The 27,740-nt window shown below is 41.6% G+C and overlaps 2 protein-coding genes across 2 annotated transcripts; both read left to right on the top strand.

Moving 5' to 3' along the window:
* Nucleotides 1-444: 444 nt before the first annotated feature.
* Nucleotides 445-4,765, top strand: LOC145239201 (AN1-type zinc finger protein 2A-like). Its single transcript, XM_080102486.1, has 8 exons — nucleotides 445-712; nucleotides 1,097-1,139; nucleotides 2,041-2,224; nucleotides 3,261-3,421; nucleotides 3,522-3,638; nucleotides 3,775-3,826; nucleotides 4,079-4,134; nucleotides 4,304-4,765. The coding sequence occupies exons 1-8, from the start codon at nucleotides 658-660 to the stop codon at nucleotides 4,437-4,439; spliced, it is 804 nt and encodes a 267-aa protein (XP_079958612.1). The 5' UTR covers nucleotides 445-657; the 3' UTR covers nucleotides 4,440-4,765.
* A 1,064-nt stretch (nucleotides 4,766-5,829) lies between these two features.
* Nucleotides 5,830-27,737, top strand: LOC145239312 (suppressor of hairless homolog). The gene is made up of 11 exons (XM_080102622.1): nucleotides 5,830-6,085; nucleotides 13,741-13,779; nucleotides 14,316-14,411; nucleotides 14,795-14,960; nucleotides 17,567-17,741; nucleotides 19,207-19,344; nucleotides 20,817-20,941; nucleotides 22,120-22,248; nucleotides 25,784-25,939; nucleotides 26,333-26,518; nucleotides 26,772-27,737. The coding sequence occupies exons 1-11, from the start codon at nucleotides 5,964-5,966 to the stop codon at nucleotides 27,084-27,086; spliced, it is 1,647 nt and encodes a 548-aa protein (XP_079958748.1). The 5' UTR covers nucleotides 5,830-5,963; the 3' UTR covers nucleotides 27,087-27,737.
* Nucleotides 27,738-27,740: the final 3 nt, after the last annotated feature.

Genomic DNA, 27,740 nt, shown 5'->3' on the forward strand with positions numbered 1-27,740 from the left:
CCTGAAAGTAGACTCCCAATTTCATAAAAAACGAATGTACCAAGGCTAACCAGCGATGTAGCCTAAAGTTGTCAAAATGTTGTAAATCTATACAAAATTCTGGGAGTGTAGCCCCTTACTTTTAGGCCGCGTCAATGAGAATAAATTCGAGATGGTGTCAGGTTTGAGTTCAAGCAAACTATCCGTACATACTTCAGCCAATCATAATTTCGACGAGCCGAAAAGTTTAAATAAACCTAGTGTGATAAAACAAAATGGCCCTAAAAAGTTGTTGCGAAAAAAACTTATTATAGGCCTTAACGCAAGAAACAAAGAAGATTAGAGCCGAGACAAATCCGCTCTACGTCACCCAAGTTTGGTAAAATTTCATGACTAATAATGTTTTGTCACGTGACATGACGTTGCAAATTCGCGAAAGCTCTGTCATGATTGTCATCTGTGGTTGACGTATTTTTCGACTATATTTCAGCGAACGCCGAGACAAAGACGTTTAATTTTGTTGGTAACAAAGTGTGAAAGAAACATTAGATTTTTTGATTCTATATTTCGTAGTCGCTACAAACTGTCAGGTGGTTATTGTTGGCTTTTACCTCACTGAAGTTTATTTTTCTGAGAAGTATATTTTCGGTTTGCCAGCTTTATTTTCAGTACAAAACCATGGAGTTTCCAGATTTGGGTAAACATTGTGCAGAGCGTTCCTGTCACCAGCTCGGTAAGTGTAGTTTCTGTTTCAAGCAGATGTACAAATTAAGAATTAAAGGGCTTATCTGTCAAAACATTTGAGTCATAGAGTTTACAGTATTATAATTGAAGTCAGATTGAACAGTAGTTAAAAGTGTAGCAACATTTCTTGTGTGAAATTTTTGATTGTTCACAAAGGTGTGTTTATAGAATGTATAACTTACCTTAGTCAAAGCGATTTTGCTGTAAACAAAAATGATTTTTTGTAAAGGTTTTTGTACTTTTTTGTGTAAATCTCATCCTACGAAAACATCGAAATGGTTATTTGTTTGAGAAATAATGTCCAGCTGAATTTGTAGCCCATATCACAACTTAATTTTTATCTTGCTAATCTAAACATTGTTTCTTTTGCCAGATTTTTTGCCACTGAAGTGTGATGCTTGTGAACAAGTGTTTTGGTATGTATACAATTATTTTAGTGATATTATCTCTAAACTTTAGCTTCCATCTTATGCTTGATAAAATATTTTAACATACCATACTGCTCTTTTGTCATATAATATCCCTCATAGTTGTGCCAAAATAACTAAAGGAATTGTCAGTTTTTGTGGCCTAGTTGTTTATTTTGGGCATGAAACACCTACATGCAGTGTTTAATTCAAAATTTTTGTCGTTCGGTTGTATCACTAAATTCATATTTTCATCCGGTCCATTGACAGTAAGTCCAATGACAGTAACCAGTAATGCTAACCTGTTCGCTGATCTCATAAAATTTTGTGAGATGGTTCTATGGAACCAGGTGAATCCCACCACTGCCTACATGTAAAATGAAGGTTGTAGTGTGCTTTGTTGTCTAATATCATTACTTCAACAATTATCGTGCTGGACCCTTAGGTGAAATGGATTAGGCAAGCTCCCTCGACTACTCCTTGTTTTGTATGCAGCGTAAACATGTTATTAAAATGAACACAGTCCTCAAAAACACATCTAAATTTTATGAAAATTTAAATTGGATGATGAAACCAGTATTTGTATCTGCATATTTATCTGTATGTGCTTCCACAGTCAATATGAGCTCAGTTTTAACTGAAGAAGGAAACAAAGTGCATTGTACCAGCACTGTATTGTTTTTTAACATACCTTTCTGCAATACACATAAAATGTGCAAATTTAAACACAGTTGCAGATGAAATATTATTGGTTCCCAGTATCAGGTATAATTACAAACTGAATATTCTACCATCTCCCACAAATCACCATATTGAAGGATTTGTCTTTTATAACCATCTGTTTTTAACATATTAACAGTAGTTTTTTTTCAACAAACTCTAATTATGTCGTGTATGTGTTAATCTGCAGTAAAAATCACATGCGCTATGATGACCACAACTGTCATTCAGCATACAAGAAAGATGTCCAAGTTCCAGTTTGTCCTTTGTGCGGAAAACCAGTGCCAGTGCCCAGAGGTGAAACTCCTGATATAAAAGTTGGAGAACATATAGACCGAGATTGCCAATCTGATCCTGCAAAAAAGAAGCGAAAGGTATAGACCTTAAGCAATATGTCTGAAACTAACTACTTTTGTTTGTCAAAACAGTTAGATTAGTATTAAGTTTGTGTATGAGTGTATAATATATTTGTGACTAGTGTTTAATAAGCTGGCACAAGTAATCCTTCTTTGAAAACATGCCTTTCGTTAACTGGAAATGTAAACAATTTTTCAATTAACTGAATCAGTCAATAAATGTACATCGGATATATATATATTCCAGCAGTTATTTATTCACATAAACAAAATGGTCTGATACTGTTCAGTTTAAACACTCTCTGTTTAATGACTTTCCCTAATATTGAAAAATGTACATATTTTATTAATAGACTAGTTAAACTTTTAAAAAGGGTAAATCAACTATGAACCATGCATGACAAAGTTAACAAAATTGCCATAACTTATGACCACTTATGTTATTGATTATATGTGTGAATATTTGAGTTTCCGTGGCACTTAACAAGAACCCTTGAAAATACTTGATTGTAAAGATTGTTCTGGTACAATGTATCACCACACTGCACAACACTTTTGGTGGTACACACACACAATATATGTGCAATGGATGCAAGAATAAGAAGAGTAGACATGCCATTAAGGCGAATCCGAAAACCTGTCAGAGTCATTAGAAGAAATCCGATTAGATCAGTGACAAACCAGAATGGTTTGATGTCATCAGTGTTAGGCTTGGTGTCTGTTACTTTTGGTTCAATTTTAAAGAAGGTGCAAGAATTCTTCTGGATGTTTAGAACTTTTACAGAGCCTTACAAAGATGTATTGCCCACCCTAATTCTGATTATTTGTCTAACAGGGATTATTGCAAGGATTTTTTCATCATATTTTTTAAAGGTTGAGTTTGGTTGTACATATTTTGATAGGTGTAAAAGTTGGTTTTAAACACATTATTGAGCAAAATGTTTTGGAAAATTATTTTTATATGGCTGTGAATCTTCAATTATTTTTATTACACAAACTAGGGGCTAGATAAGTATCATTTTTGTCACTTTCATGTTGGTATAATTTTGTGTAGGCATATGCAAATCGATGTTCTGTCTCCAAATGCAAACAGCATGAACTGATGCCAGTGATATGCCCAAACTGCAGACAAAACTTTTGTTTACGCCATAGACACCAACAGGATCATGACTGCAAAGGTTTCCAGGGCTCTGGAAGGGCAGTTTCTAGTGCAGGGTAAGTGATATCATAAACTTATTCCATTGGATCTCTGAAGTCAGTTGCTTGACCTAATTCACTGTTGTATCCAACCAACTAATGGTAACTGCATTTACAGAGCTGCAGCGATGCAACGGGCAAAACAAACTACTTCAAAGACACATAGAAGCTCAAAAACTGTCTCGAATCCACCACAACAAACTATGCTGCATGGCCTTGGAAGAGACCTTGACATGTAAATAGTGACATTATTTTGCAAATTCATGTTTTACATTGTATCAGTGATATACTGACCATTGTGTAAAAAAATGTTTTATAATCCTCATTGGTATATATGTGTTAAATTTACAAATCCATATTTTGTGTTTTAGGCAACGCAGATCTAGACAACAAAACATGGCACACAGTCTTCAGAATAACATGGCAAGTACCAACATTTATCACAGTAGTTACTTGAACCTCTGCTGCACTGAGTGTGATATTGTGCAACAACAAAGCACAAGTTGACAATGTTTTTCTTTGGGTCAAAACCAAAATACTAATGGAAAAAAGGTTGTAAAATCAATAGGTCTTGACAGTGCTCCATTTGATAACCTTTGACATAATATTATTATTTTAGATGCATGTGTTATTGTTTTTTTACAATTTGAATGAACGTTTGGATGTTATATTTAGAGTGAAGATGAAGCCCTTGCAAGAGCCTTACAACTTTCACAACAAGAAGCCAAACCGTAAGTCTCAACTCAAGTTAATAGCTATGTAATATATTATTATAAGGTAAAAGTTTCTTGCAATATTGTACCAATATGTTAAAATAAATGGTTAACTTTGTTTTTGTGTGGCTAGCATTTACCTTTAACAATATAGGTGTGTTTTGATTTATTCTTTTTTCCCCTACAGTATGACCCAAGAAGAAAAGGATCTTGCACTTGCACGCCAATTACAAGCAGAGGAGGAAGAACAGCGAAGAAGGAGAAGACAGCAACAAAATTCAAACCAATCCTCATCTTCTGGTTCCAGTTGCCATGTTTCATGATGAATTATGTTTTGTTGCTATTTTACTGTATTACAAACAACTATTTTATCCTTCCTCAAAAGTTTTATTGTTTTCTTGTCAATTGTGATGTGTCTTAAATGTTGCAAAACGCCTGTTGGTGTTAAGTATTGAATGAAATTTGTTGTGTGTTTTCACAATAATACAAGTTACCACTAAAATTTCATTGAAGCCAGTACACATTAGGAACTCTTGTTTTTGTTTTTATTGATCTTAGCATGCTTGTTGTTCTTTTATTGTAACCTGTGCAATGTGGTACATTAGCTACCCTGAGTAACCCCGCAATAAAACTTCTGTAGCTCATAGAATGTGAGACGATAATGTTCTGCTCATGAAGCATTGATAGGTGAAAATTTCGTGAACGCATTACACGTCAACCTGCTGTGGTTGGTATTGAAAGTTGTGATTTTCATTAAACGTTGACCTACCTTCAAGTGAAATTCGATGTGTTGAACATCCTTGAGGTTCCCAATTTTCTTAAATCAACAAATCAGAAAAACAATCCAGTTAAAGTGCAAAGAAGGCCACAAACCTAGCGCTTTCCGCCCGCCGATAATAAACTCAACTACCAAACGAAATTCCCAAAACACCATACTCCGTGCACCTTGTGTTTCATACAAAACCATTTAGTAAGACGTTAAATATAAAACCGATTTGCAAACACCGCTTGTCAAGACAAATTAACCTCCCATTCCATGAAAAAGAAATTACCGGTAGATGGGGCTGCACATCTGATATTGGAGTTTGTTTGTCGCTTTCGCACGCACGGACGCGACGATGAGAAAGTACGTTAGTTCACAGGCATCACAGCAGTAGCAGCTCGCTTGAGAGGCAAGTCAGGCGTCGAGCTTTGAAGTGCCAGTTGCCTAGTTTCGTCTGGAAAGAGTGTGCCCTGTTGTTGAGTGATGTACCAGAAAAGCATCTGCGCGCTTTAACCACATTTTTGAGTAGTTCAGAGTTAAAAACTGTAACTAAAAACAAAGAGCCTTTTCATCACATCTGCCTCTGTTTTTAAACAAGTTGTTTTTAACTAAGACTTTGATATTAAGTGTATGCTTGATCAGCAGACACTTCAGTGTGACAAAGTTGTGCTCACTTTAGTGTGTGTATGGAAAAAAGTAAGATAGCCCAGAAACAAGTGTTTTTTATGTTTCCACAGTACAGATAAAAAATAACATTCAAAGTGTTGGTAAAGATGTGTTGTTTTATTTCGAGCTAGATTAAAAACCGATAATTTGTTCTTGTGTGATTTGTAATAAAACATAGTTCAAGACATTATTTGAATTAACCACATTTCTAGGTACTTAGTTATTTGTTGTAAATATTCTGACTAAATAAAGCTGCAGATTTTACACTTAATAAATAAAAAATATATAAATATTACTTGATTTCAAACTACAGGCTTCTGCCAGTGGACTAGTTTCAATGGATCAGCCAGTATTTGGCAAATTGGAGTACCTGTGGTAATTGTTTTACTTAGAAGAACTGTCCTTCTGCCTCTGAAACATGTACAAACAAATTGCAACATCTCATGCTGTAACAGGACATCATCATGAAAATGTGGCTGCAACCACAAGTCAGGATTTAAATGGTGTCACCAACTTGACCTCGCCTTCAGCTCAATATAGGTTGGTGTTAGACTTACATAGTTATGTTTTGTGCATGATATATTACTTTCTGCCAGACATCTGTTAAATAAACAGTCCAGTTGCTGATTTAACAGACATGTAAAAAATTTCACATCTTTAAGACATATGTAATAGTGATGTACCACCTGTTAACACCAAATGTGGTCAAGTTTAGATTGAACGCAGAGTTGTAGAGTTCTATATACTTAATAATTAGGGCTACTGATAGGTTAAAGGTTTTAATTTGACCGAAAAAAATACAGTAAGAATTTCCTCAAGTGCCACAATGACCACATCTGTCCCAGATCGCCCCTACTGCATCTAACCAGGCCAACTGTGAATAGGATATTAATTATTTAAAGTGTGGTTTGTCAGGACTAGTCAGATTAGGCAAACATTTTGCCTGTGGTGATGGTGCTGATGTGTTTGTGGTGACATAAAGTGAATAAACTTAAAATTGAAAAGTACCTTGTATCCATGTCAACAAATCACCAATGGCGACTCCTTGTGTGTCGTGAGAGAAAATTCCCATTCCCACGGGGCTTGGCTCGTTTACGATGCGACATTATTGTTCAGTGGATCATTGGCTTATACCGACATCAATTGTTGCCTCGCTACCATTGGGCGCATTTGGTCAAGTTCCCCAGACCGTCTGTGACATTAGCGCATCATTTTATGCTGTATTTAATTCAATCATCGGTCAAAGGCTTATTTTCGTGACGGTTGTTGATCTCGACTGTTGCAAGAATTGTGGGAAAAATCAACCAAGCATACATAACAAACACTCTGCGCCCCGAAACCTGCAATATTGTCCTATGCTGGGTTTGACATTTTGCCTAGATCAGTGTGTTTCAATATTTTGACTCGCTTGGGTGATTAAATATTTAATCATGTCAAGTATCTTATTGCGCGCACAAGATTCCTATGAACTCTGGCGAATAACATTTGAACGAGGTCTAAATGCCCTGAAACCAAAATTCGGCAATTACACACAGGATACGTTGGCATGTAATCGCCAATTAGGTAATTATGAAAGCAATTACACCCATCTGTTTAAACCTGCGCTGACAGTTTAGGGGCAAAGTTAGGTAGCCTAACAATGTGAATTTGATTTTACAAGGTCAAAATATTATTTTTTAAACCGCACGTAAATCATTTTTTGTGTGTTTATTCCAATTGGTGAAATCCTTATCAAGGAAAATCCCAGAACTCGCAATCTACCCAAGCGCCGACTAAAACCGCGATCGCCCTGTTTTCGGCCAAAGCGCAGCGATCTACTCGACTGCGCCGCCTCTGCATTGCGAACGGTGGGAAATAATAGGCGCAAAGTCACATCGTGGGAAAAAGAAGAACCGTTTTCCCACCGCGTGGAAGCAGTCGCACTGTTTGCCCGTTCGCTATTATTAGCAGCCGAAGCGCGGTAAGAGACGGTCTTGTGGGAACCCGACGCGTAGCGGAGCAGGGTGTTTGTTTCTTTCTTTATCCTTGCTGGAGGCGTTTATCTTTTCTTGCCCAGACGTGCTGATAGAGTTCTTTCGGAGCGCCGCCTGTTTCTCTCCCAGTTCGCGCGCGCATTACGCTCAGGCGCACACGCGCTGCACGGTAAACTGCTTGTCTGATTCGCGTCCACGGAGAAGAGAAGCGAATTGCAGCGATAAGACAAGTCACAGCTCGACGGCGAAGAACTCGCCAGCCCTTCTCGTTGAAAAATATTTGTCCATTATCTCCAACCGTAGTTGCAACGCGTGTGTGCGTGCGCATACCCAACAGCCGTCGTTACTCCGTTTGCTCAATCTCACCGATTGAGTTATTTTCTTCACACGCGTAGTAAGTATAACGGGATCCGATGTGTCCATTCTATCTCTCGCCATCGCAGCGATAGTGATTTCGAGGCATGGCCCGGGGCTTCTGCGCCAAACCGCCGAGCTGTTCACTTTCGAGTTTTAGATCCCACAAAGTGCTGGACCCGCCTGAATCAGCATACGCAAGGACAAACGCATACAAACAAAACTTCGAGGTAACCCTGAGCCTTACCTCTCCAGTGGGTTTCCGATGTGCCCAATGCACGCCTTCGGTTAATATTTAATGTTGCGCGCTTTTGTGCGGTTCTGCCCAAAGCCAGCCATTGTTGCGGATTTGAGTTTGCTTTTCCCAGGACGTGGGAAACTTTTCTGGCGTTTCTTGATTCAGGCCTTTATGATTGACGGCAATTCTTGATGATTTTATGGCTTTGTTTTCTGATTCCCACAGATACTGACTGTCAAATTCGAGTGTGCAGAATACGTAAGGGGAAGTTGCAATATGAGCGAATAACACGCAACGAACAATTGATCGCTTTGGACTGGGCGTCCAACCATCGCCGGCCGCCATAACAACCGATGTTACCCTCCATTGAAAGATCTGGAATGCCTGTATTCTCGCACGCTTGGACCTCTACATTATCGGCGTGCGAATTCAGCGTGCACCACACATTCGAGCGAGCGTTACCACTTGTGTGAGCGGGAGTGTGTCATTTTTGACGTGCCTGGCGATTTCCGATCGAGATACGTGCCGCGCATTCTCCGGACATTTTACCCGATCTTCGTTGGGCAATGCGCAAAACGGCCATTCCCACGCTATGATCCCGTTCGCACGAGGCGTGACGCTGCCTCAGGTTTCAGTTCACATAGGCCTCAACCACGCACCGGAAGCGCGCGCAAAAGCCATAATAAATACCTTTGCCCGGTATCGAAGGTGTACACTTTCAATTGAAGCCGCGCCTGGACACCGTCGAGCGCTTAACAATCCCATAGACGCGCACAAAAGCTCTGTGTCGAGGCGAAACGTTATTCTGTCTTCAGGACGCCCTCACACAAAAGGGAACGATCTTGTAGCGGCTTCCGAGTGCTTGAATGGATTCGGGCCACAGCTAATCTATTGTGGCGCGCTGAAAGCCACACTCCCCAGCTGTGAATGTTATTGGAAGGATGCTATGATTGTAGAATAAGCTAAAAAGGCGTCAGGTCGATGGAAAACACATCCTCTTTCCGCGGGACAAGCGTTGTATGCCTATGTCGTCACATTTCCTGTTATGACATTTTGTTGTTCTTTGCACGAAAAAGATGGACGCTAACATAACACTCAGTGCAAACGCCAATCGTCTGCTACCAATATATATTGGTTTGTAAACCATTTCTCTATTAGACCAATGTACAGAAAAAGTGACCAACTAAAAGGACTTAAAGCATAATGTTGGTATTTGATCACCCACACTTTACTTGTGAGGGTAACCTTCACCGTGGGTGGCAAATGAGCGCAAACCTGTCTTGAATGCAAACTTGGCAAGGGGACCAATTCGCACGTAGATATCATCTACTGACGCCGTCCGCGCTCCCCTTGCATGCCAGAATAGCTCTCATTCAGCGAAAAGACATGCCTCGACCCTCCCCTGTCGCGCGTCAAGACGGAAGCTTTATTTGCGCGGACTCGAGCCGCATGTTAACGGTTGGCAATCGTGGGCTGTCGGTGGTGTGGCAATTTCCTGCATTGCTTTAAGTAACCGCGACTCGCCACGTGTGCACACTTGAACGTAACATAGCTAGCATGATGACGCACTCGGGGGCACCTCAGCCAATCAACGCGCCGCCTTTCAGCCTAATGAGCCGGAAATCAACGAGTCGATTGCTGCTGTCCCCGGGTTGGGAGCTGGTGTTGTTGTGTTTTCTCTGTGTATGTAACGAGTTCTCATTTGATAGTCACATCACAGAACGAAACATGATTTGAACAATCGAAATTTGCCCTTTGTTTTTGTCTCCCTAAGACGTTTTTTTTCTTCAAACGTCTATTCAAAAAAGCTTACTGAAACCCATTGTGAAGGTAATGGTATGTGCACGATGGGAATACCGCTCGTGTCCTGACATTCCAGCGATGGTACCTCTCTGTCAGTTTCTTATTTGTGCATTTCCAAAGTGGGAATTGCTTTTATTAATCGTTAGGTTGTATCTAATTTTCATGAAGATGTGTGTAAGATGCATTTGAGCTTATTTGATCACGAAGAGTGCTTTGTAGAGTTTGTGTTTGCTTCCCAAGTATATATTTAAAATTCTCTGGTACTTTCCGCTACGTTGTTACGCAACAAAGTGGTATCGCTGTTAACTTTAAAGGCCGTCAGAAATCTAGTTGATGGAATGCACGCACCCATTGATGTTGCCCTTCCTCTTGGGTGCTTTGAAGCATTGTAGGTTATAATACGCCTTACTCCCAACGCTGGTTGGTACGAACTGAAACTTCGCCGGTGGTGATCCTTGAGAATTTTTAATGACACCCGTTTAAGCGGCGATGAACGAGTATCGTCCGGGTCACCCACAGTGATTAAGAACAGGCCTGGGAATAACTAGAAGATGTTTTGTTCGGTACCAAACATGGTCCACTCGAACCGTCACGGCCCGCCGGGTGCGCATGATTTTGATCCATGTCGAAAAATGCGAGGCATGGCACCCTTCGTTTCCCGTTTCATTCTGACACTTTACACTGCATGGTAAACACGCATTAGTTACCGAGATGCGGCGGCATTTTGATGTTACGCACCCGTGTTGGCCGCTTCGTCATTCGCGCTTGGCGAAGCTACAAACACTGTGTGGTTGTGTTTGAACCCCGTGCTTTTCTCCCCGTGATCGTATTTCACCCGTAGTTGTGGCTGCTATTCAAAATGAGCTTTGCTCCAGGACACACAAAAAATTTGCTCCAAGAATTGAATTCCGGTTCTTGGCTACTTTGGCCACGAAACTAGCGAGAAAATGTAAATAGAAGGAACCATTTGCGCAATACGAGTATCGTTTGGGAATTTGCCCTCAACTGCCACACAAGTGTATAGCATTTAGCTTTAAGCCGACACAACAATAAAACAAAGCCATCGGAATCTTCTTTTGTCACGTAAGATCGCGGTTTTTCATTCATGCGAAAATATGCGAAAGACAACGCCGTTTCGCCGCACTACAGCTGTTAACAACACTACTGTCCCTTGTTCCCAGAGAGTAAGAGACACTGCTCTCTGAAATCGAAACCAGGCTTAAAACTTTATCCAGCGTTACTCGATCGAGTTAGGGCCTGGTATGGGAATCGCCCACGTTTTCATGACTAATGCTGGGTTGTCCCACGGTGAAAAACAACTATTGAAGATGTAACAAGCATGGTCAACCTTTCCACGGGTATTAACTGGTGGTGCATCTTTTTTCACCGCGTAAAAGCTCGAAAAAACTGTTAATTACCTTAAACCGTAACCTTGGGATCACCGTCACAACTACGTCATTGTTTTGGAACATACGAGTTCAACCTAGTGTCACAGGTTCGATTGGTTCAGTATTGCACGCCTATTAACAGCCGACGTGTCGCAATACCCACAATGTTAGATTGCCATTTCGTATTGACCGACGACATCGCGCGCGTGCTCAGAGATAACCAACACAACGACTCTCTTACACAAACACAGTCATGTCCGATTGGCCGCGAGTCCCGGCCTTTCAAAGGTGACACGATGTTTTTTATGGCGTGACAAGTGTGGGGTTTAGGCCTCTGGGTTTCCGGACTAATTTTCTGCAGTTATATTCGCTGCCCCCGGCCCTTTCGTCGGTTTCCTTCTCATTTCCCACCGGCCGAGCATTCCAGGCATTCCGCTGAGGGCTGAGGCAGTATAGGCGAAGCAAGGCCACGGGTGTCGCGGACAATGTCCAGACTGCAATTCCAATCATCGTAATTACTTGCTACACATCCCTTCCAATTACTTGTGCCGCCCAGAAAGATGAAAGTATAGCACCGCTATCCAGCGCAGATGGACACGTTAATATAGCGTGGTCACCACTATTAGCCGCTTTTATTCCTTAATCCCCGCGTGGACTGTTGATTTGTACGCCCGGTTGATGTAAATCTGGGTTGACGTGGTGCACGAGCCCCGTCAAGCAGGCGTACTCCGCGTGAACGATCTAAGTGCTGATAAACCCTGCCAACATTGTGAACTTTGGAGGGAAGACGCTGTTCCCGCCCGCAATATCGCCGAACATTCTTTGCGCGCGATCGCCTGTAAAAAGTCCCACTCCCCCTCAGGCCGGCGCCCACAAGCGGCTCGTGGCGCGATTTAGGGCATTGGTTCACTAATCTTGGTTCAACTGCGGCCCTTTTGGCGCGTGCCTGTGAAAACCGTCCAACTTTAGACCGGAAAACCTTAGGTTTCGGTCTACTTCCGCGATTACTTTTTTGACTGATGCTGCTTTTAAGGATTGGGGCTGAGAAATTTTGTTTGCCTAAAGAGTTCGTTACCCCGCGCCGTGTGCCCCTGCTCGCCTATGTGTTATGCAGAAGGTTAAACCTATTTCGACCACTGCTTTTTCTTATTATATGTGGTGGTTAAACTAGGTTTATATTATTTTCCTCTTAAAACATAACGAGGCTTTTTCTTTTAACCGACAAAATGGCCACCGCATCAAACGGCGACTGAATTGCCCAACGCTTCTCTGTTGATTACAGGTTTAGCGCAATACGCGATGCCCTTCTTATTCTCACAGCCCAATGCTTGTCTTCACCCCTTTCCCGTGTAGAGAAAGCGTTCATGTCAGTTGCCAGTGTCTCGACGCCAAGGTTAAGTAGCTCACTGACTTCCTGACCGATGTATACGAGCGCACCCAAGGCGCAGACGTGCAAGCCTGTGTTCCCCATCAACACTGTGTCGCGTCAATTCTTTACTCTTGTTTTGTTCGACTAGTCGCAAATGTTTGGAGTTTCCACTACAGGGTCGCAGTGCGTTGGCACCGCGCTAGGGGGTCTGTGACCTTCTTTGTTTGCTTGTGTGCAGTCGTTGAATATCGTGTTTCATAAAAAGAATAAACATGCCAGTGTTGTTACTGTATCGCTGAAAGCTTGTTAACGTCGCAAAGATGTACACGCACGATGCGCTTAAAATTTCACTCACTGTGGTGTAAATGTAAAAAGTGTATTGCAAAATGAGCATAACTCTTTCGAGTATTCAGGATCCAGAAACTAGTAGTTTGAAAAGATATTCTCAGTTTGCAAGTTTGGCACATGCCTCCCATGTGTGCGACCGCCGTCGTGTAAACTTTCCATCAATCACGCTTATCTTGCTTTTCTGCCGCGTTGTTTTGAAAACTGCGAACAAGCACGGTTGCCTGATAAACGCCGGCAGTCGGCAGCCGCCCAGACCGCCATGGGATTAGGTTCTGTTTTGTGTGCTGGCCGGGTCAGTGCAAAGCGACAGGATCACTGGTCACCTTGCGCATTCCAAAAATGTTGTTTTCATTCTCGTTGCTCAGCAGAACACAAACAACTCCTTCCCCAGTTTGACGGTAAAAACAAAACAAGTTTTTTGTTGTGAACGCTTCGGTTTGCGATGTGACTAAACTGCCATAACTTGAAAGCCTTTGATCTCTCCGCAAGGAAACACCACAGGATCTCATTGTATTAACTGCGCGATGGCAAGAAAAAATTTGCTTTATAACCATATCAAGTTCCATGTTACACTTGAATGCCCCACATGCTATATTTGTAACCACAATCAAATATGATTGATGATTTATAAATTGATATAGCAAAAAGTTTTTTATAAGTACTAAGAATTTTAATCAATGAGTAAGTTGTATAAAGTTTAACACCATATTTTCTGTTTTTAGATCTTTCCACGAGAAATGGCCGCCGAAGCGACTTACGAGGTAAGCAAACCAGTTAGTTAAGACGTGTAGCGCAGAGTTGCAAGCGGGCCCGAAATCTAAGCCCGAACCCGAACCCGGCCCGAACCCGAAAGTATAAGCCCGAAGCCCGACCCGAACCCGAAACGTTTTTGAGAAGCCCGTTTAGGCCCGAAATTTTGATTGACAGGCCTATCCACGAAAGCCTTGCAACAAAGTATGAGAAAGAAAAAAACAGAAAAGACAACAAACACAATGAACAATAGTAGACAATGGGGTAAACAATACGTTTTAGAGCAGGGTGGGCATTAGGTCAAAGCCAAAAAATTGTTACTAAAAAATGGCGGAAACGGAACCTAAAGTCAGGCCCGTTTTGAGCCCGTTTTCTGACAAATACCTAAGCCCGAACCCGAACCCGGCCCGAAAAGCCCGGCCCGACTTGCAACTCTGGTGTAGCGCCACTAGCGGTTACTGTTGTTGATCTAAAAACTTAAGCGCAAATTAACAACACTTGGAGCTTAGTCGTTATTTCGCCTGATTGGCAGTTGTGTGTTTTGCAGAGCGGCGATGCGCAAATACTTGAAGGAACGCAACGACCTTACCTTGGTTGTGCTGCACGCCAAGGTCGCTCAGAAGTCCTACGGCAATGAGAAGAGGTTGGTATTGGTGGCGAAGCTTTCGAGTCTGCTCGCAGTGACACAAGCCACTCTGATTACTGTGTGACAAACAGCATTTTTCCGGTTGCTCGAATTAATTTCCAGCTCTGTAGTTTTGACACTTTTGCTGTGCATTGGACCCGTACTTTAACTTGACCCGATTTGCGACATGATCCAATGTGTTTTACATGAACGGTTTTATTGCATATTGCGGCGTCAATTTTTGCAAAAATCATGATAGCTTAATTGTTAATTATTCTGTGCCCTCATAACGTTACAACATTACCGAAGAATTCTGCACAAAACTGATATAATCTATAGCCTAACTTCTGTAATTTGCTGCATCTGTGCTTTATAAATAAAAAAAAACTTTTTCTTTTGAGGTTTTTTTGTCCTCCACCCTGTATGTATCTTTTGGGATCTGGCTGGAAAAAGAAACAACAAGTTCTTGAAGATGAGGAAGGCACCCCAGAAGCAGGACAGGTTCATGCCTTTATTGGGATTGGCAGCAACGAGCAAGACATGCAGCAACTGCACTTGGATGGCAAGGTTAGCTTTTCCAACTCATGTATAAAAATGGTTTAAATTTTAGTATTGCACGCAGTGTGTCGCTCAATTAAAATGTAATGTATCGTGACGATAAAACACGATATTTGGTAGCCCTACATAATGAGGTGTGTGTTATGGTTTAGATTGTTCAAGACCCATCTGTTTTACGAGACTTTGCAAATTATTTTTTTTTTGTAAGGCTTTAACTGCTCCACACCTTGGTTTTGTTTTGGTAATTTACGCTTTGCTACCCTGCCGATGCACCCTGTAGATCTTCTGTCTCCGGGCGCCGGTTGGTGCGTAAGCCCCGTAAATGCCGAGCGAAAAGGAATACGCGTGTCGCCTGTCAACGCCTTCCAGGTCGTTGCTTCAGAGACCGCAGCTTAACTACAATACTTGGCAAAAACGAGCGGAGCGGGTTTTGTTATGCGCTCCAGTGCTGATTGTGTTTATTCCACGCTCTGTCTCACTCACAGCGCACCATACTCCACATCGACGTGTTAACGAAAGTCAAGACAAACAAACCTTGCGCCAATTTTTGAGAGATTACTCGAGATTGCCACAAAAGCAAGACGCCCGTACGCTTTTGAATAGCTTCGTGCTGCTCGAGCGCTTGAGACAACAGCACGTTCGCCATTTGATTTGTGTGCGCTTCGGCATTCCAAAACAACTCACGTCTTTGCGCTTCGTCGCACAGTGGCCGAAGGCAAGGAAAGTGTCCGTGCATTGTTCGAGACCGCCGTTATGTACGACGCTTGCGGATTTGCGCACCGCTGCTTCGCCACTTGCGCTTATTCAACCTGCCGTCTATCGCGCACCTGCGGTCGTCAATTTGCCTTAATCCCCTCCAACCTGATCGGGGCAGCGCGCGCCTTTGTTGGCAAGATTGAGTGGCGACGATGTTCTTACGCGATCGTTCATCGCCCTGGCTTCGATTTTTTACGCGCGATCGTTGGTGCAATGTCAACACGAGTTAGGCGTCGTGCCTTCGCACCTTTATTAGTTAAACGCTCACAGCACGACGCCGGCTGACAGCTAAATTCCACTGTCTAATTTTGTAATGCGGGAATACCTGTAATGTTGAATCAAGGTAATACATTTTATCCATCCACGCAGTATTCCCAGTAGGCGAGTGCTACTCATTGAGGTTCACACACTAGAGCTAAGATGAGACTCGATAATTTGTCACTGAAGTCAGGGGGGCGGTTTGGCCGCTATGCTGATCTTATCGCAAAGTAGCCGTTCGTCATGCACTTTCCTTTCCTGTACAGCGTGACCCTCCTCCCGTTTCTGGTCAGTTGGGCCTCTGTGAAACCCTTTCATCTTTTGTAGTCCATCTATCTTACTTCATCCAATCTGCGTGTATGGACGGCCATTTAAATTGTGCCCCGCGCCACCTAGCCCAATGCTTTTTAAAATGATGAATGCGTCCATTTTACAAGATGTTCAGTGAAGTCTGGATTACAAGAGCATGCGTTCATTTCCATGTTTGCCAACTTGAACCCGTTTCAATAAATATAGTAAAATCCAAAACCCTATCGGTCATATTTAGAGAATGTTTAACTCGAAAACACAGTGAGTTTTAACTCTATCTGTGCTGTGCTTCGGTACCATGTAACTAAAGTCCCATGAGCATTGTTTTGCCAGGGCACGTTAAATGCTTTAGCAGGCTCAAACTAAAGCCCGTTGACGTGGAGCCGGAGCCAGGCTTTACGTGGCCCGTGTCGCGGCCGTGACGAAAGGCGAAAAGCCCGCAGACGCAACTCCCATCGACCTCGACAGACAGACGGCCAGTCTGATCATTCTATGCTTATTGTGTAACAATAGCAGTCATACGGTATCACGTCTGCGGTAAAATGAGGCCGTGCAAGTTGTCGCAAAAACCGCCGCTAAATACAGAGCTGTGCGACTGCGACCACCGCACTATTTATCAGTCACTTAACAGCGGAGTTACGGCGCCACGGTGCCTGATGACTAGTATAGCAACGCTGAGTGTCGCCCCAAAGCGATGCAACATTGCCGCAATGATTGACTGCAATACAGCGTATCCATGTAAAGTCTTTGTGCAATTCTTGAGATACAAAAATGTGTCCATGAGGCGATAGGCCTTCATCCATGCCAGCACCGGAAAAATTTAAAACCAATCGTCCGGTATCTGTCATGAGCCGTGGATTTTGCCTTACACCTTTTGATTTTTAGGCCGATACGGGTCCTGTGCTAAACTGGCGTCGGTTTCTCCAGCATAGGGGCTATGTTTTGTTAAAAAGACCACGCGCGTTGTTTGCACTATTAATTTTGGCCGCGACGGAGCGTCAACACACATGAAGGGTCTCGCCGTTTACTAATGTAGGTTAAACCAACATTTCTCTACAGAGATGCTTGGTACAATAAGGTTATTTATGTCTTTCCCAGCATCTTTAAATATCATTGCGGATCTATTTTCAAGCTGCAAGTATAAATATACATGTACTCTTTTATGTTATGTTACTCGTGTCTTGTATAATTGATGTGCACACACAAAAAATGTTCAGCACTTGTGATTGCAATGGTTTAGCTTTTGTTATACACAGCATCCATCAGCTCAACTTGTTTCGTTTTTTCCGCAGAACTTTTGCACTGCAAAGACTTTGTATATCTCGGACACAGACAAGCGCAAGCACTTCATGCTCAACGTAAAGATGTTCTTCGGCACCGGCGCCGATGTCGGTCAGTTCCACAGCAAACGTATCAAGGTGATCAGTAAGCCGTCCAAGAAGAAGCAGTCGCTCAAGAACGCTGATCGTAAGTTTCTCGCATGACCGACATCGTCGTTATTTGCCTTGCTCTTGGCCCCTGACGCGGCGTTTCCCAGGCGGATTTTCAGTGTTCTGACGGTCGAACCGGATACCGCAAGGCTGCGGACGATACCCCATCATTGGGACTGTTTTCCGCTTTTCGCGAGCGAAACAGAATCCATCTCTCCTATGAGCCATGCCACACCTCAACATGCGCTGTGCGAAAGCTTCAGCCCTTTCGCACATGTGTTGTACAATCTACTGTGTATACCGATTATGACCTTATTGTTTATCCAATCCATTGACCGCTTTCAGTATATTTTGCTGGTATGTGATGTAGTAGGGCAGTGTTTCCAAACGGGAAGGAATTCCTTCAATTTTGACATGTGGTTTGCAGATAGAAACTTAAGCTTCCATTATATGACATGTGAAGTTGATAAAACTATATATTCGTATTGGTAACATCTACTATGTAATCTATTAGGGAGGCATGAAAATGTTTTAAATTGTTAAAGGCAGTGTTTTTTTAAGGTGTTTTGGGGGACCGAAACGGTCCCCCAAATTTCTCCAGCAGTTTCCCAAAATTTGGAATATGGCTATTTTTTGGTATTTAAATGAAACACTTGCGGTCTCTTAAAACTACTTAGCGGTCACCCAAACCAAACCTTAAAAAAACCTGGTTAAAGGTATAGCATTTGTCGAAAAGGTTTGAAATCACTGTAGTATAGGGTAAAAGTTAGCCCCCGCAAGGCAGATGTCTATTTGTTTTTGAGGATGTAAAATCTGTGCACTAAACAGATTCGTGTCTAATTTCGCGTTCTTGTCGTTGCTGTTATGCAAGCAGCTGTTGGGAGCAATTAACTTCTGACCCATGCCTCGACTTGCGTTACAATTAGTTGAAAATGTCCCGTGCAGATGCGTATGGAGAATTTAAGTTTTGCTCTCAGTAATTCAAGTCAGTGCCACGGTGCTTGAAGTTCCCATGGTTCTAGCATATTACCCCCTTCCCGTTTTCGACAGTTACGTAATAGCAGCTTCTGTGCTAAGCCTTGTAAACTGACGACTTACCTTAGTGGGTTATAGTGCTTAAATCCCACAAAAAAGATTTTTTGGGTAAAATAATTAAAAAGTATAAAACACAACAATCAGTTTATTTCGCGTGAACAGTAATAAGTAAAAACCGGTAACCTTTTCCAAAATAAAATGTAGAAATTGTTTGGTGGAAACTAGTTTCATTGGTGACCTAAAATGCACTTTTATTCCTGATCAATATAATACACAGTCACACCACCAATAGTTTTCATTAAAAACTAAAACACTAGTTTTCATTTGGCACTTACCCGTGTTCTATGTTCTTTCAATGAAGCGATACTATTCTTATGTTGTTGTTGATTGCTAATTTCGAATATGTGTGTTTTTGGATAAAAACTTGGTAATGGTTACCTCTAAAACTTTTATTTTATTGCATTCAGTTTGTATACCGTCCGGAACGAAGGTGGCTCTCTTCAATCGGCTCAGATCCCAAACCGTCAGCACCCGATACCTTCATGTTGAGAAGGGAAATTTTCACGCAAGCTCAATACAATGGGGATGTTTCGCCATTCACCTTCGTAAGTAATCGCACCATGTAAAATAATTAATGCGACAAAAAAAAATGTTAATTGGAAAACTGCGTCTTGTTATGTGGTATGTTTATGTCTTGTTTGAGATTTATTTTCCTGTGTACTATTAGCTTTTTTTCATTTCAAAGGCATGACTCTTTTAGCATGGCTACAATTTATAACAATTACTATAAGTGTCCACAAAAACCCCATGTTATGCGTAACATCAATTCTACACCGCGACTAGATACCCCAAAACATTCACTTATTTGGGCTTTTGTTTGTCCGAAAACCACCGACCTCAAGTTGCCGAGATACGGCGCAACATAATGACGCTGTCGGTGAGAATTGCGCTGCTCGTTCACTCGGGAACTCATCGCCTAGACAAGCTGTGTCCGTCCGTGCGACGTTGCTGCTGTTTCCCTTTTGCTTGTCGCAGTAAATGGGTCTTCCTGTGGGAATATACGGCCGGCCAGTGATGTGTAGTGTTGTCTGTCTTTTCCTCTTACGCAACGGATTCACAGTGACAAAATGTGGAATTTTCGCCACTATATAAATTCGTTTCTGTGAAAATAATTCCTGGTTAGCCAGACAATACCCAGTAACCCTACGACTGGTTTTCCGGTATAAATGTAAACCCACTGATACTATGCTTACCACAAATCTTACCTTAATAGCCGTTGGTCATTTTTGACTTAGAAGATCACATCATTCGTCTTTAACTCGTTGTAAATAATAATTTTGTTTGTTTGTACGCACCAACACAAACAACAATCTTGACTTACTTTCAAAGGAAAAATAAGTCTGTGCGATGCGCGATACGTTAGCAACTAAAATTTAACCTTTCAAAAAAAGAACTTTTTGTAAACAAACTTGTAGTTAAGAGGCGAACGTATTGGGGAAACTGTAAGACCATCTTGTTGAGCTCTAACGATTTGCTTACGACGAGCACTGTGTTGTTTGGCGTGGGAATGGCAATACTGTGTACACTAGGCCCGTTTCGGACACCTGCTTGACACCAGCGCCGACAAGCTGCTGCCTGAAAGGCGACCTCCACAGATTGCGTCCGATTGCGTTGACATTCAAACCTAGCGGTGTACTTTCCTCCGACGCGGATCCGGGATTAGTGAGGAGGGTGTACAGCAATTTGTAACAAGCCAGTCTTACTGTATTTTGCCCATGGGAATTGTAATAAGGCACTGCATGATAGCGCATCTATTGGTGAAATTTACTTAAGTACATAAATGTAAGCTGGTGCTGAAACAGGTCTTGCGTAGGTTGGCTACTAATTCCGCTTGATTAAACCGAAATTTGTGGATATCGCTGCTGCCATGCCTTGTATTTTTAAGTGTCTGACCATACTAAAATATCATTTAGTTCTGTCGACACATGTAAAATTGATTTGATATTACATTATTAAGAACGAAATTATTTGAGAAGTGGAATATCCTCTGAAAATTGACTCTGTTTTTTTTTATTAGTTGACGATGACGAATCAGAATCGGAAGAATTTTCTGTGATGGACGGCTACATACATTACGGCCAGACAGTGAAGCTAGTATGTTCAAATACCGGGATGGCCTTACCAAGGCTAATTATTCGAAAGGTAATCATGAAGAACGAAAAGAGTTGTTTTTCTTATCCATTATAGATTTATCCTCCACACATTTTCGAATGAACGCAGCGTGTAGGAGTTTGCGATGAAATTTATGCCTTTTCGTGTTGGGTTCCACAATGATCAGTGTATGGACTCCGTTTCTATTCCTGTATTCAACCCCATGTGTTTAACCACCAAAAGCTATAATTGAAACCGGGTAGTACGTTTTCGGCACTCATTAGTGCCAATTGGCGCTGTCAATTACTTAATCGCAGTATAGTTAACCAAAAAACAAATAACCTGTCCAATTTGAAACGTTAAGTTGATTCAAGCACTGTTTAAGCCCAAAGGGTGCTATTATGCACCATAGCAATATTTCACATTAGATTTTGTCTAATGCCGTTAACCGTTTATTTTGCGGACTGTTTAAAACGCAAAGAATGAAAAGCCAAATGCCCGTGTTTTTAAAGCACGATGCTTAACAACCTATTGCAAGGGCCCTCAATGCTAGGAACTTGTGCGGCGCCGCGGTGATGGCAGTGCGCCAGCTTCTGTCTAGACGCGGTGTTATTGTTGCAATGTCGCCTTGCCGGTTTCTACACAGTTGCGTGTCATTGCTAGTGATTCACAGCACAACATGAGGCTTAGTTCGGAATGTAACAATATGTGTCAAGTCGAGCTCGTTTTTTGGTTCGCGCACTTGCGGCTAATTGCCAGTTCCACTGCTTCTGACAAGTCGACCACTAGAGAGTTCGTGCGGAATTTGACGACAGTGAAAAACAACACGCGCCGTTTGTGTTGAGCGACTGGCAAAATACGCGACAAGGCAACGCTGTTACGCGATATTTGTTTGTTCCGCACATTCCGTTGCCCGCCTGCGTCAATGACAACAAACACCTTTTAATGTGAAGTGGTATATGGTTCGATTGCTGAAGCTTGTTGGGAAGAAATAGTTCGAGTGAACTGAACTTGTAGCGAAAGCCTTGTTTGTAAATCAAGTGCGAGGCCTGTGAATATGTTTCTGTTCTCTGGACCCCCAGTGTACACACTTTACAAAACTCGGGTGTGAAAGAGCCTTTTAAACATATTCCTACCTTATTATATAATTAAGCAGTTTGTTTTTGCTCTTTTACTTTACAATGAATTGTATATAGGTTACTTTACTTTATACATGTGGTTGTGTGTAGGTTGACAAACAAACAGCGATATTGGACGCCGATGATCCTGTCTCCCAACTCCACAAGTGCGCATTCTACTTGAAAGACACTGAACGAATGTACTTGTGTTTGTCCCAGGAAAGGATCATCCAATTTCAGGTGAGAAAATGAGTAGATAAAATCGATCCAAAAAAATCAAGTCAACATTTACTACAGAATCCAGAACCCAGTACATAAAACCCTAGGTCGCGTATAATCAACCTGCGACTGTAGGTTGATTTCACTTTAAACTATACTTCATGTTCATTTATTACAGTGAACGCAAGGTCTGTCGGTACCATACAAATGCCAGATTGTGATCTTTAATAAGTACGAAACTTACAATTAATCGCCTGCTTACGACCTGCTGCCCAATGTGTTTGACCTCGCCATGGACTTAGCGTATTAAGCTCAAAACTTGTTTTTTTGCCTTTCCAATGATATTTGTCACGTGAGCAGTTTGCGAGCAACCTAAACGAACATGCGTCTTTCGATTTAGTAAATTACCAGAAATGACTTAATTGCGATTGCAAAACATCGCTGTGGTCAGGCTACTGGGTAACGTTACCTAAGGTTACGCGCTTATAAGGCCTCCGTGCTTCGCGCGAACTCTCGACGAATTACCACCGCTGTACCTTCCAATTACGCCGCTATATTAAGCGTGCGGCGAGTTATTTTGCTGACAGCGACCAGAATTTATTGAGCGACTCATGATAAGCGCTACCGGTATGCGGATATTGCACTGGGCAAATTGTCCATAATGGTTCAAGGTAAAATCGCCCTGTCGGTGGTCAGCAGTACGCGAAGAATGTCAGCGCTGCATTGCTGGAAGAACACAGCAATCGCGATTCCTGCAAGTGTTCGCTCTTATCTCGCCCACCGAGTATCATTCCCACGCCCGGAATTCGCTGACTTGCGTTTGTCACCGGGCCAAGATCGCCGAAGCAACTTTTCATCTCAGTCGCTTTAGCATTGGTTAGTGTTTTTCTTGAGTAAGTAACTTTAGCGACTTGGGAGTTACACAATTTAAGATTCAGCATAAAAAAAAACGCCGTCAGGCTGCCGATTTTATTTCTACTCAGTTTCTTTTGATGCTATATTTGCGTAAAAATTGTGGTTGCGTTTACAACTTATAATTATTTTTGTCTGTATTTTTCTTTTGTCTTACGATGGTTTATTCCAAGCGTTTGGTCAAGAAAGAGTGCTTCGAACTTATTTTGAAAAACGGCTCTACTTACTAAAGTACATAATCCAGGAGTTTTATAAAACAGCGTTCGTATGTTCGTATGCCAAACACCACAAAAACTGAGTGTAAAAGCATTGGTTTTAAAAGCCAGAAAAACCTATGTTGCGTGACCAGCGTCCAGAAACGTTGCTGTGCGGTGAAATTATTTCAAATATTGATGAGCTCCTCGATGTGCGCGTGAAACGTGATTAACCTCCGCTTGTCGTCGAGTCTGCTTTCTTATACGATCGATTCGCTGGAAAGTTGACCCCTGTTCTTCTCTAGCTTCGGACGAAACGGAGCTCACATATGATGTACGCAGAAAACCAACTGATCGTATATATGGGTTACACGTTGCAGCATCTTGTTGTATAACCCGAAAAAATATTCTTTTTTACACATCACCTCCAAATACCATCATTTTTGGCAAACAACAATTTATTTTGTAGTTTTGCTGCTGCACAATGAGTTAGAACAACATGACTCCTACTAATAGGAATAGGATCTTATACCTGGAAATACCGTGGAAATTTCATGCACAAAAACGTTTATGTTGTTTAAACCAAAACGTTCAAATTATTTGAAAGCCTTTTGTCCCATTTCTTTCATTATGGGTCCCCTTCCCTGAAGGGGACACATATTGTTTTTGTCCGTATTTTTTTTTTCTTTTTTTCTTTTTTCTTTTTTCTTTTTTCTGTCTAACGCTGGTTTGTAACGCTCGTTTGGTCAAGAAAGAGTGCTTCAAATTTATTCAAATTTGGACATATGTTAGATATTAATCCAAACTTGGTCCACGTGAAGTTTGACCCCAAATTACCCAGCGGTTCACCCACAGGCCCCCGAAACGTAAAATTTTTAACGCTGGTCTGTAACGCTCGTTTAGTGAAGAAAGCGTACTTCAAATTTATTGAAATTTGGACATATGTTAGATATTAATTCAAACTTGGTCAACCAGAAGTTTGACCCCAAATTACCCAGCGGTTCACCCACAGGCCCCCGAAACGTAAAATTTTTAACGCTGGTTTGTAACGGTCGTTTAGTAAAGAAAGAGTGCTTCAAATTTATTCAAATTTGGACATATGTTAGATATTAATCTGAACTTGATCCACCTGAAGTTTGACCCCGAATGACCCAGCGACACACCCACAGACCCCCGAAACGTAAATGTGTCTAACGCTCGTTTGGTCAAGAAAGACACTGTAGGCAGAAGTCCCAAGAGAGTACGTTTACGAATAATAGGGCAGAGCGGGAGGGCTCAGCTTGACGTCGGACAGACGTTTTACGAGACGTCGTTTCGGTGATTAGAAATCAGCTGTTTTGCACAGCAATGCATGTCGTTTTATTAAGTTATCACTCACATTTTCAGTTTTGGCAAAGGTTTCACACATATGACGCGATTTAAACCTAATAAGCGTGCTTCGGTTTCGTATAATGTCAAGCAAAACTTTGTTAAACAAACTAAATATGAAAAAATAAACTTGACTTTTTTGCAAGATAAAAGTTTTTTTTAAATGCTCGTTGTTAGGTTGGCCGCTGCATGACCACGGGTTACTTAAGGTCAATTAGTAGGTATTACTAACACAGTTCAGAACTTTCTTTCGCCATAACGTAGCGTTTTTTTTTTTTTTTTTTAATCAAATACTCAAGGCATGTATAAATTAGGTCAAACGGTGTTGTTGAACACCAAGGACGGCGTGCTATTGAAAACGGTGTCAAAAGGTCAAACAGTCGTTTGGTGTGTGCACCCTAAAGGTTACTACAGGTCAATGGTACTCGTTTTGCGAAACAAAGTTAAATGAAAAACTCGTTTTGCGAAACAAAGTTAAATGAAAAGTTATGTATACACTTGCAGCAAATCGTATTTTAATTGTCTGTAACACAACTGTTACAGCTTTCTAGAAAAAAATTGTGTTTAAAACCCGACCTTGGACGACAATATCTGGGTCAAAGCAAGAGATTAAATTGAAAGTATTTGTTTCGTTCTTTTTTAATGCTTTTGTAATTATACGACAATAATAGTGCAAAAAAATACAACACAATTTTTCATTGTTGGGTTAACGCTTTCTAAAAATTTGTTCTTAAGAATTTAAAAATCACCGCAACATTTGTTTACCGTAAATCCGCACAAACACGCGTGTGGGGACCCATTAGTTTTTGTTTACAAAAACAATCATATGTGTAGATCAAATGATGTGTATAGTAAATTGGTAAATATCGTATAGAATATATAAAATGGAAGTATATCAGAAAGCCACCATTCTAGTTTCTGTGGAGCTTGATGTCTGTTTTTGTTTCCCCAATCGTAACTAAGTTTATTACTCAAACACCACTGTATGTTAGTACACTTAAAAATTTTCAATGTACCTATTTTATAGCTAACCATTATAACACGAGCACATAATTTTTTTAACGTAACAATATTTTGTTTAGGCGACGCCTTGTCCCAAAGAAACAAACAAAGAGATGATTAACGATGGCGCATCGTGGACAATCATCAGCACTGACAAAGCCGAGTACACCTTCTGTGATGGCATGGGACCAACTGCTGACCCTGTTACTCCTGTTCCAACCGTGCATAGCCTTCAGGTTTGTCCACGCATATAATTACATGGTTTTGTTGCAAATGGCCATTTACCAAGAGGAGTTACGCGCCATTTTGCTCGAAAAAATTAACAGCAATAATAAGGGAGGCATATATAATAGTGCATGGAAATGGCAAGTAATGTATGGAATGACAAAATGCTTAAATTCTACCATGTCCCAAGTATTACAAAAAAAAATTACTTGTGTCAACTTTATTCTTACCAAGGACAAAATCGATGTAAGTATCAAATGGTAACGTATTCATAGGTTACTTTACTATGTCTTGGCGATTTTTTTCAGTTGCCAATAGGGTTAAGAACTTTAATTGTATTTTTTGTTCTGCCATTATAAAACGGTGTTTAATTTTTTTGTTTTAACGTTATCTTTTGTATATAGTTGAATGGTGGTGGCGACGTGGCAATGCTTGAAGTTAAAGGCGAAAATTTCACCCCGCTACTGAAGGTTTGGTTTGGAGAGATCGAGTCTGATACGATGTACAGATGTGCAGAGGGTTTGTTGTGCGTGGTGCCCGACATATCGGCATTCAGGGAAGGCTGGAAATGGGTAAAGGAAACAGTACAGGTGGGTTGGAGACATGTTTACTTACAGTCAAATGCAACTTTTACCTATTTTCTCCGTCCCTCCCTTCTTTCTCTATTTGCTTATGAAACAAGCACTGTGTCAAACTCCAGTTATACAGAACAAGTTCGGTAAAGAAACGCCCAAACGGCACCGTATTATCTCAGTGTTTTACTTAACACCACTCTTTGTGTATTTTCTGCCACAAATACGTTTGACCAACAGTAGACCTATACAAACATTTTACTAAATTCAGGTTCCTATTAATCTGGTTCGCAACGACGGGATTATTTACGCCACCAACCTCACCTTCACATTCACCCCTGAAGCCGGACCTCGACAACACTGTCCATCCTCGATGAGTATCCTGCACCCAAAGAGGCCTTTACCCACCATGCCTCCAACGCCGGGTTCAGAAGACGATGCTGGTCGTCACACGGACCACGAGCAGGGAATGCCAATGAAACGGACTGCTCTTGAAGTGAACGGCATGCCTGTTGCGTCAGATTCGGCCGTGGTGTCAACCATGAACGGTTCCGCTTTAGGTAACATGCTCCGGACTGCCTCATGACACCTTGCGGGCGGGAATCTGCACTAGAAACAACCCCGCGTGGGCAGTCGAGAGCTATTGCCCAACGTGTACGAATCTGCTGATGTGTTGGGATGGGCTCCAAAATTGACGCGCGGGTTACAATAAAGTTAACCGTGAGGAATGATGGCGCAAACGCACAGATTCTCGCGCGACAGTTTTTACTTCTTGCTCGACCGGAACTGGACCCTTTTCGAGCTTGTTTCTTCAATTTGTTTGTTTTGCGTTTTTGCGTCTGGTCTTTAGTCCGGCAAGCCTCAAATCCCAATATATCTGCTATTCACAGCTCTCAACGGTCGCAGGAAATGCTTTATTTATTTTGTTTTCGTATTTTTTTGAAGTTCAACTGAGTGACCCTTTTTTTGACCAGAAAGTACACATGATACATTTTTAATAAAATCAACACTAAACGGAAACTGCAAGCACGCTTTTCAACAGGTGCTCCCATTTTAAGGTTTCGTTCCACTCGACACGTTGTGTGTTTTTTAAGCTCGTCTCTTGCTATTTACATGAATTTGTTGTTAGATTTTTTCTTTGATATTTTTCTGATGTTGTTTTGTTCTGCGAATCGCGACGCCAGTGGTTGTTGCAATAATCCACGGTTTGTCACAATAAACTGCGTCGGAAACCAGGCAT

This window comes from Phallusia mammillata, chromosome 7 (genome assembly GCF_965637545.1).
Source record: "Phallusia mammillata chromosome 7, kaPhaMamm4.hap1.1, whole genome shotgun sequence".
NCBI classification, from domain to species: Eukaryota; Metazoa; Chordata; class Ascidiacea; order Phlebobranchia; family Ascidiidae; genus Phallusia; species Phallusia mammillata.

Excerpts from the sequence above, each read along its gene's own strand:
- LOC145239201 (XM_080102486.1), top strand. The coding sequence starts at position 658 with ATGGAGTTTCCAGATTTGGGTAAACATTGTGCAGAGCGTTCCTGTCAC. Across the intron at positions 1,140-2,040 it reads GCTTGTGAACAAGTGTTTTG|TAAAAATCACATGCGCTATG; the intron begins GTATGTATACAA and ends GTTAATCTGCAG. Across the intron at positions 4,135-4,303 it reads TCACAACAAGAAGCCAAACC|TATGACCCAAGAAGAAAAGG; the intron begins GTAAGTCTCAAC and ends TTTCCCCTACAG.
- LOC145239312 (XM_080102622.1), top strand. The coding sequence starts at position 5,964 with ATGTACAAACAAATTGCAACATCTCATGCTGTAACAGGACATCATCAT. Across the intron at positions 20,942-22,119 it reads CAAGGCTAATTATTCGAAAG|GTTGACAAACAAACAGCGAT; the intron begins GTAATCATGAAG and ends GGTTGTGTGTAG. Across the intron at positions 22,249-25,783 it reads AAAGGATCATCCAATTTCAG|GCGACGCCTTGTCCCAAAGA; the intron begins GTGAGAAAATGA and ends TATTTTGTTTAG.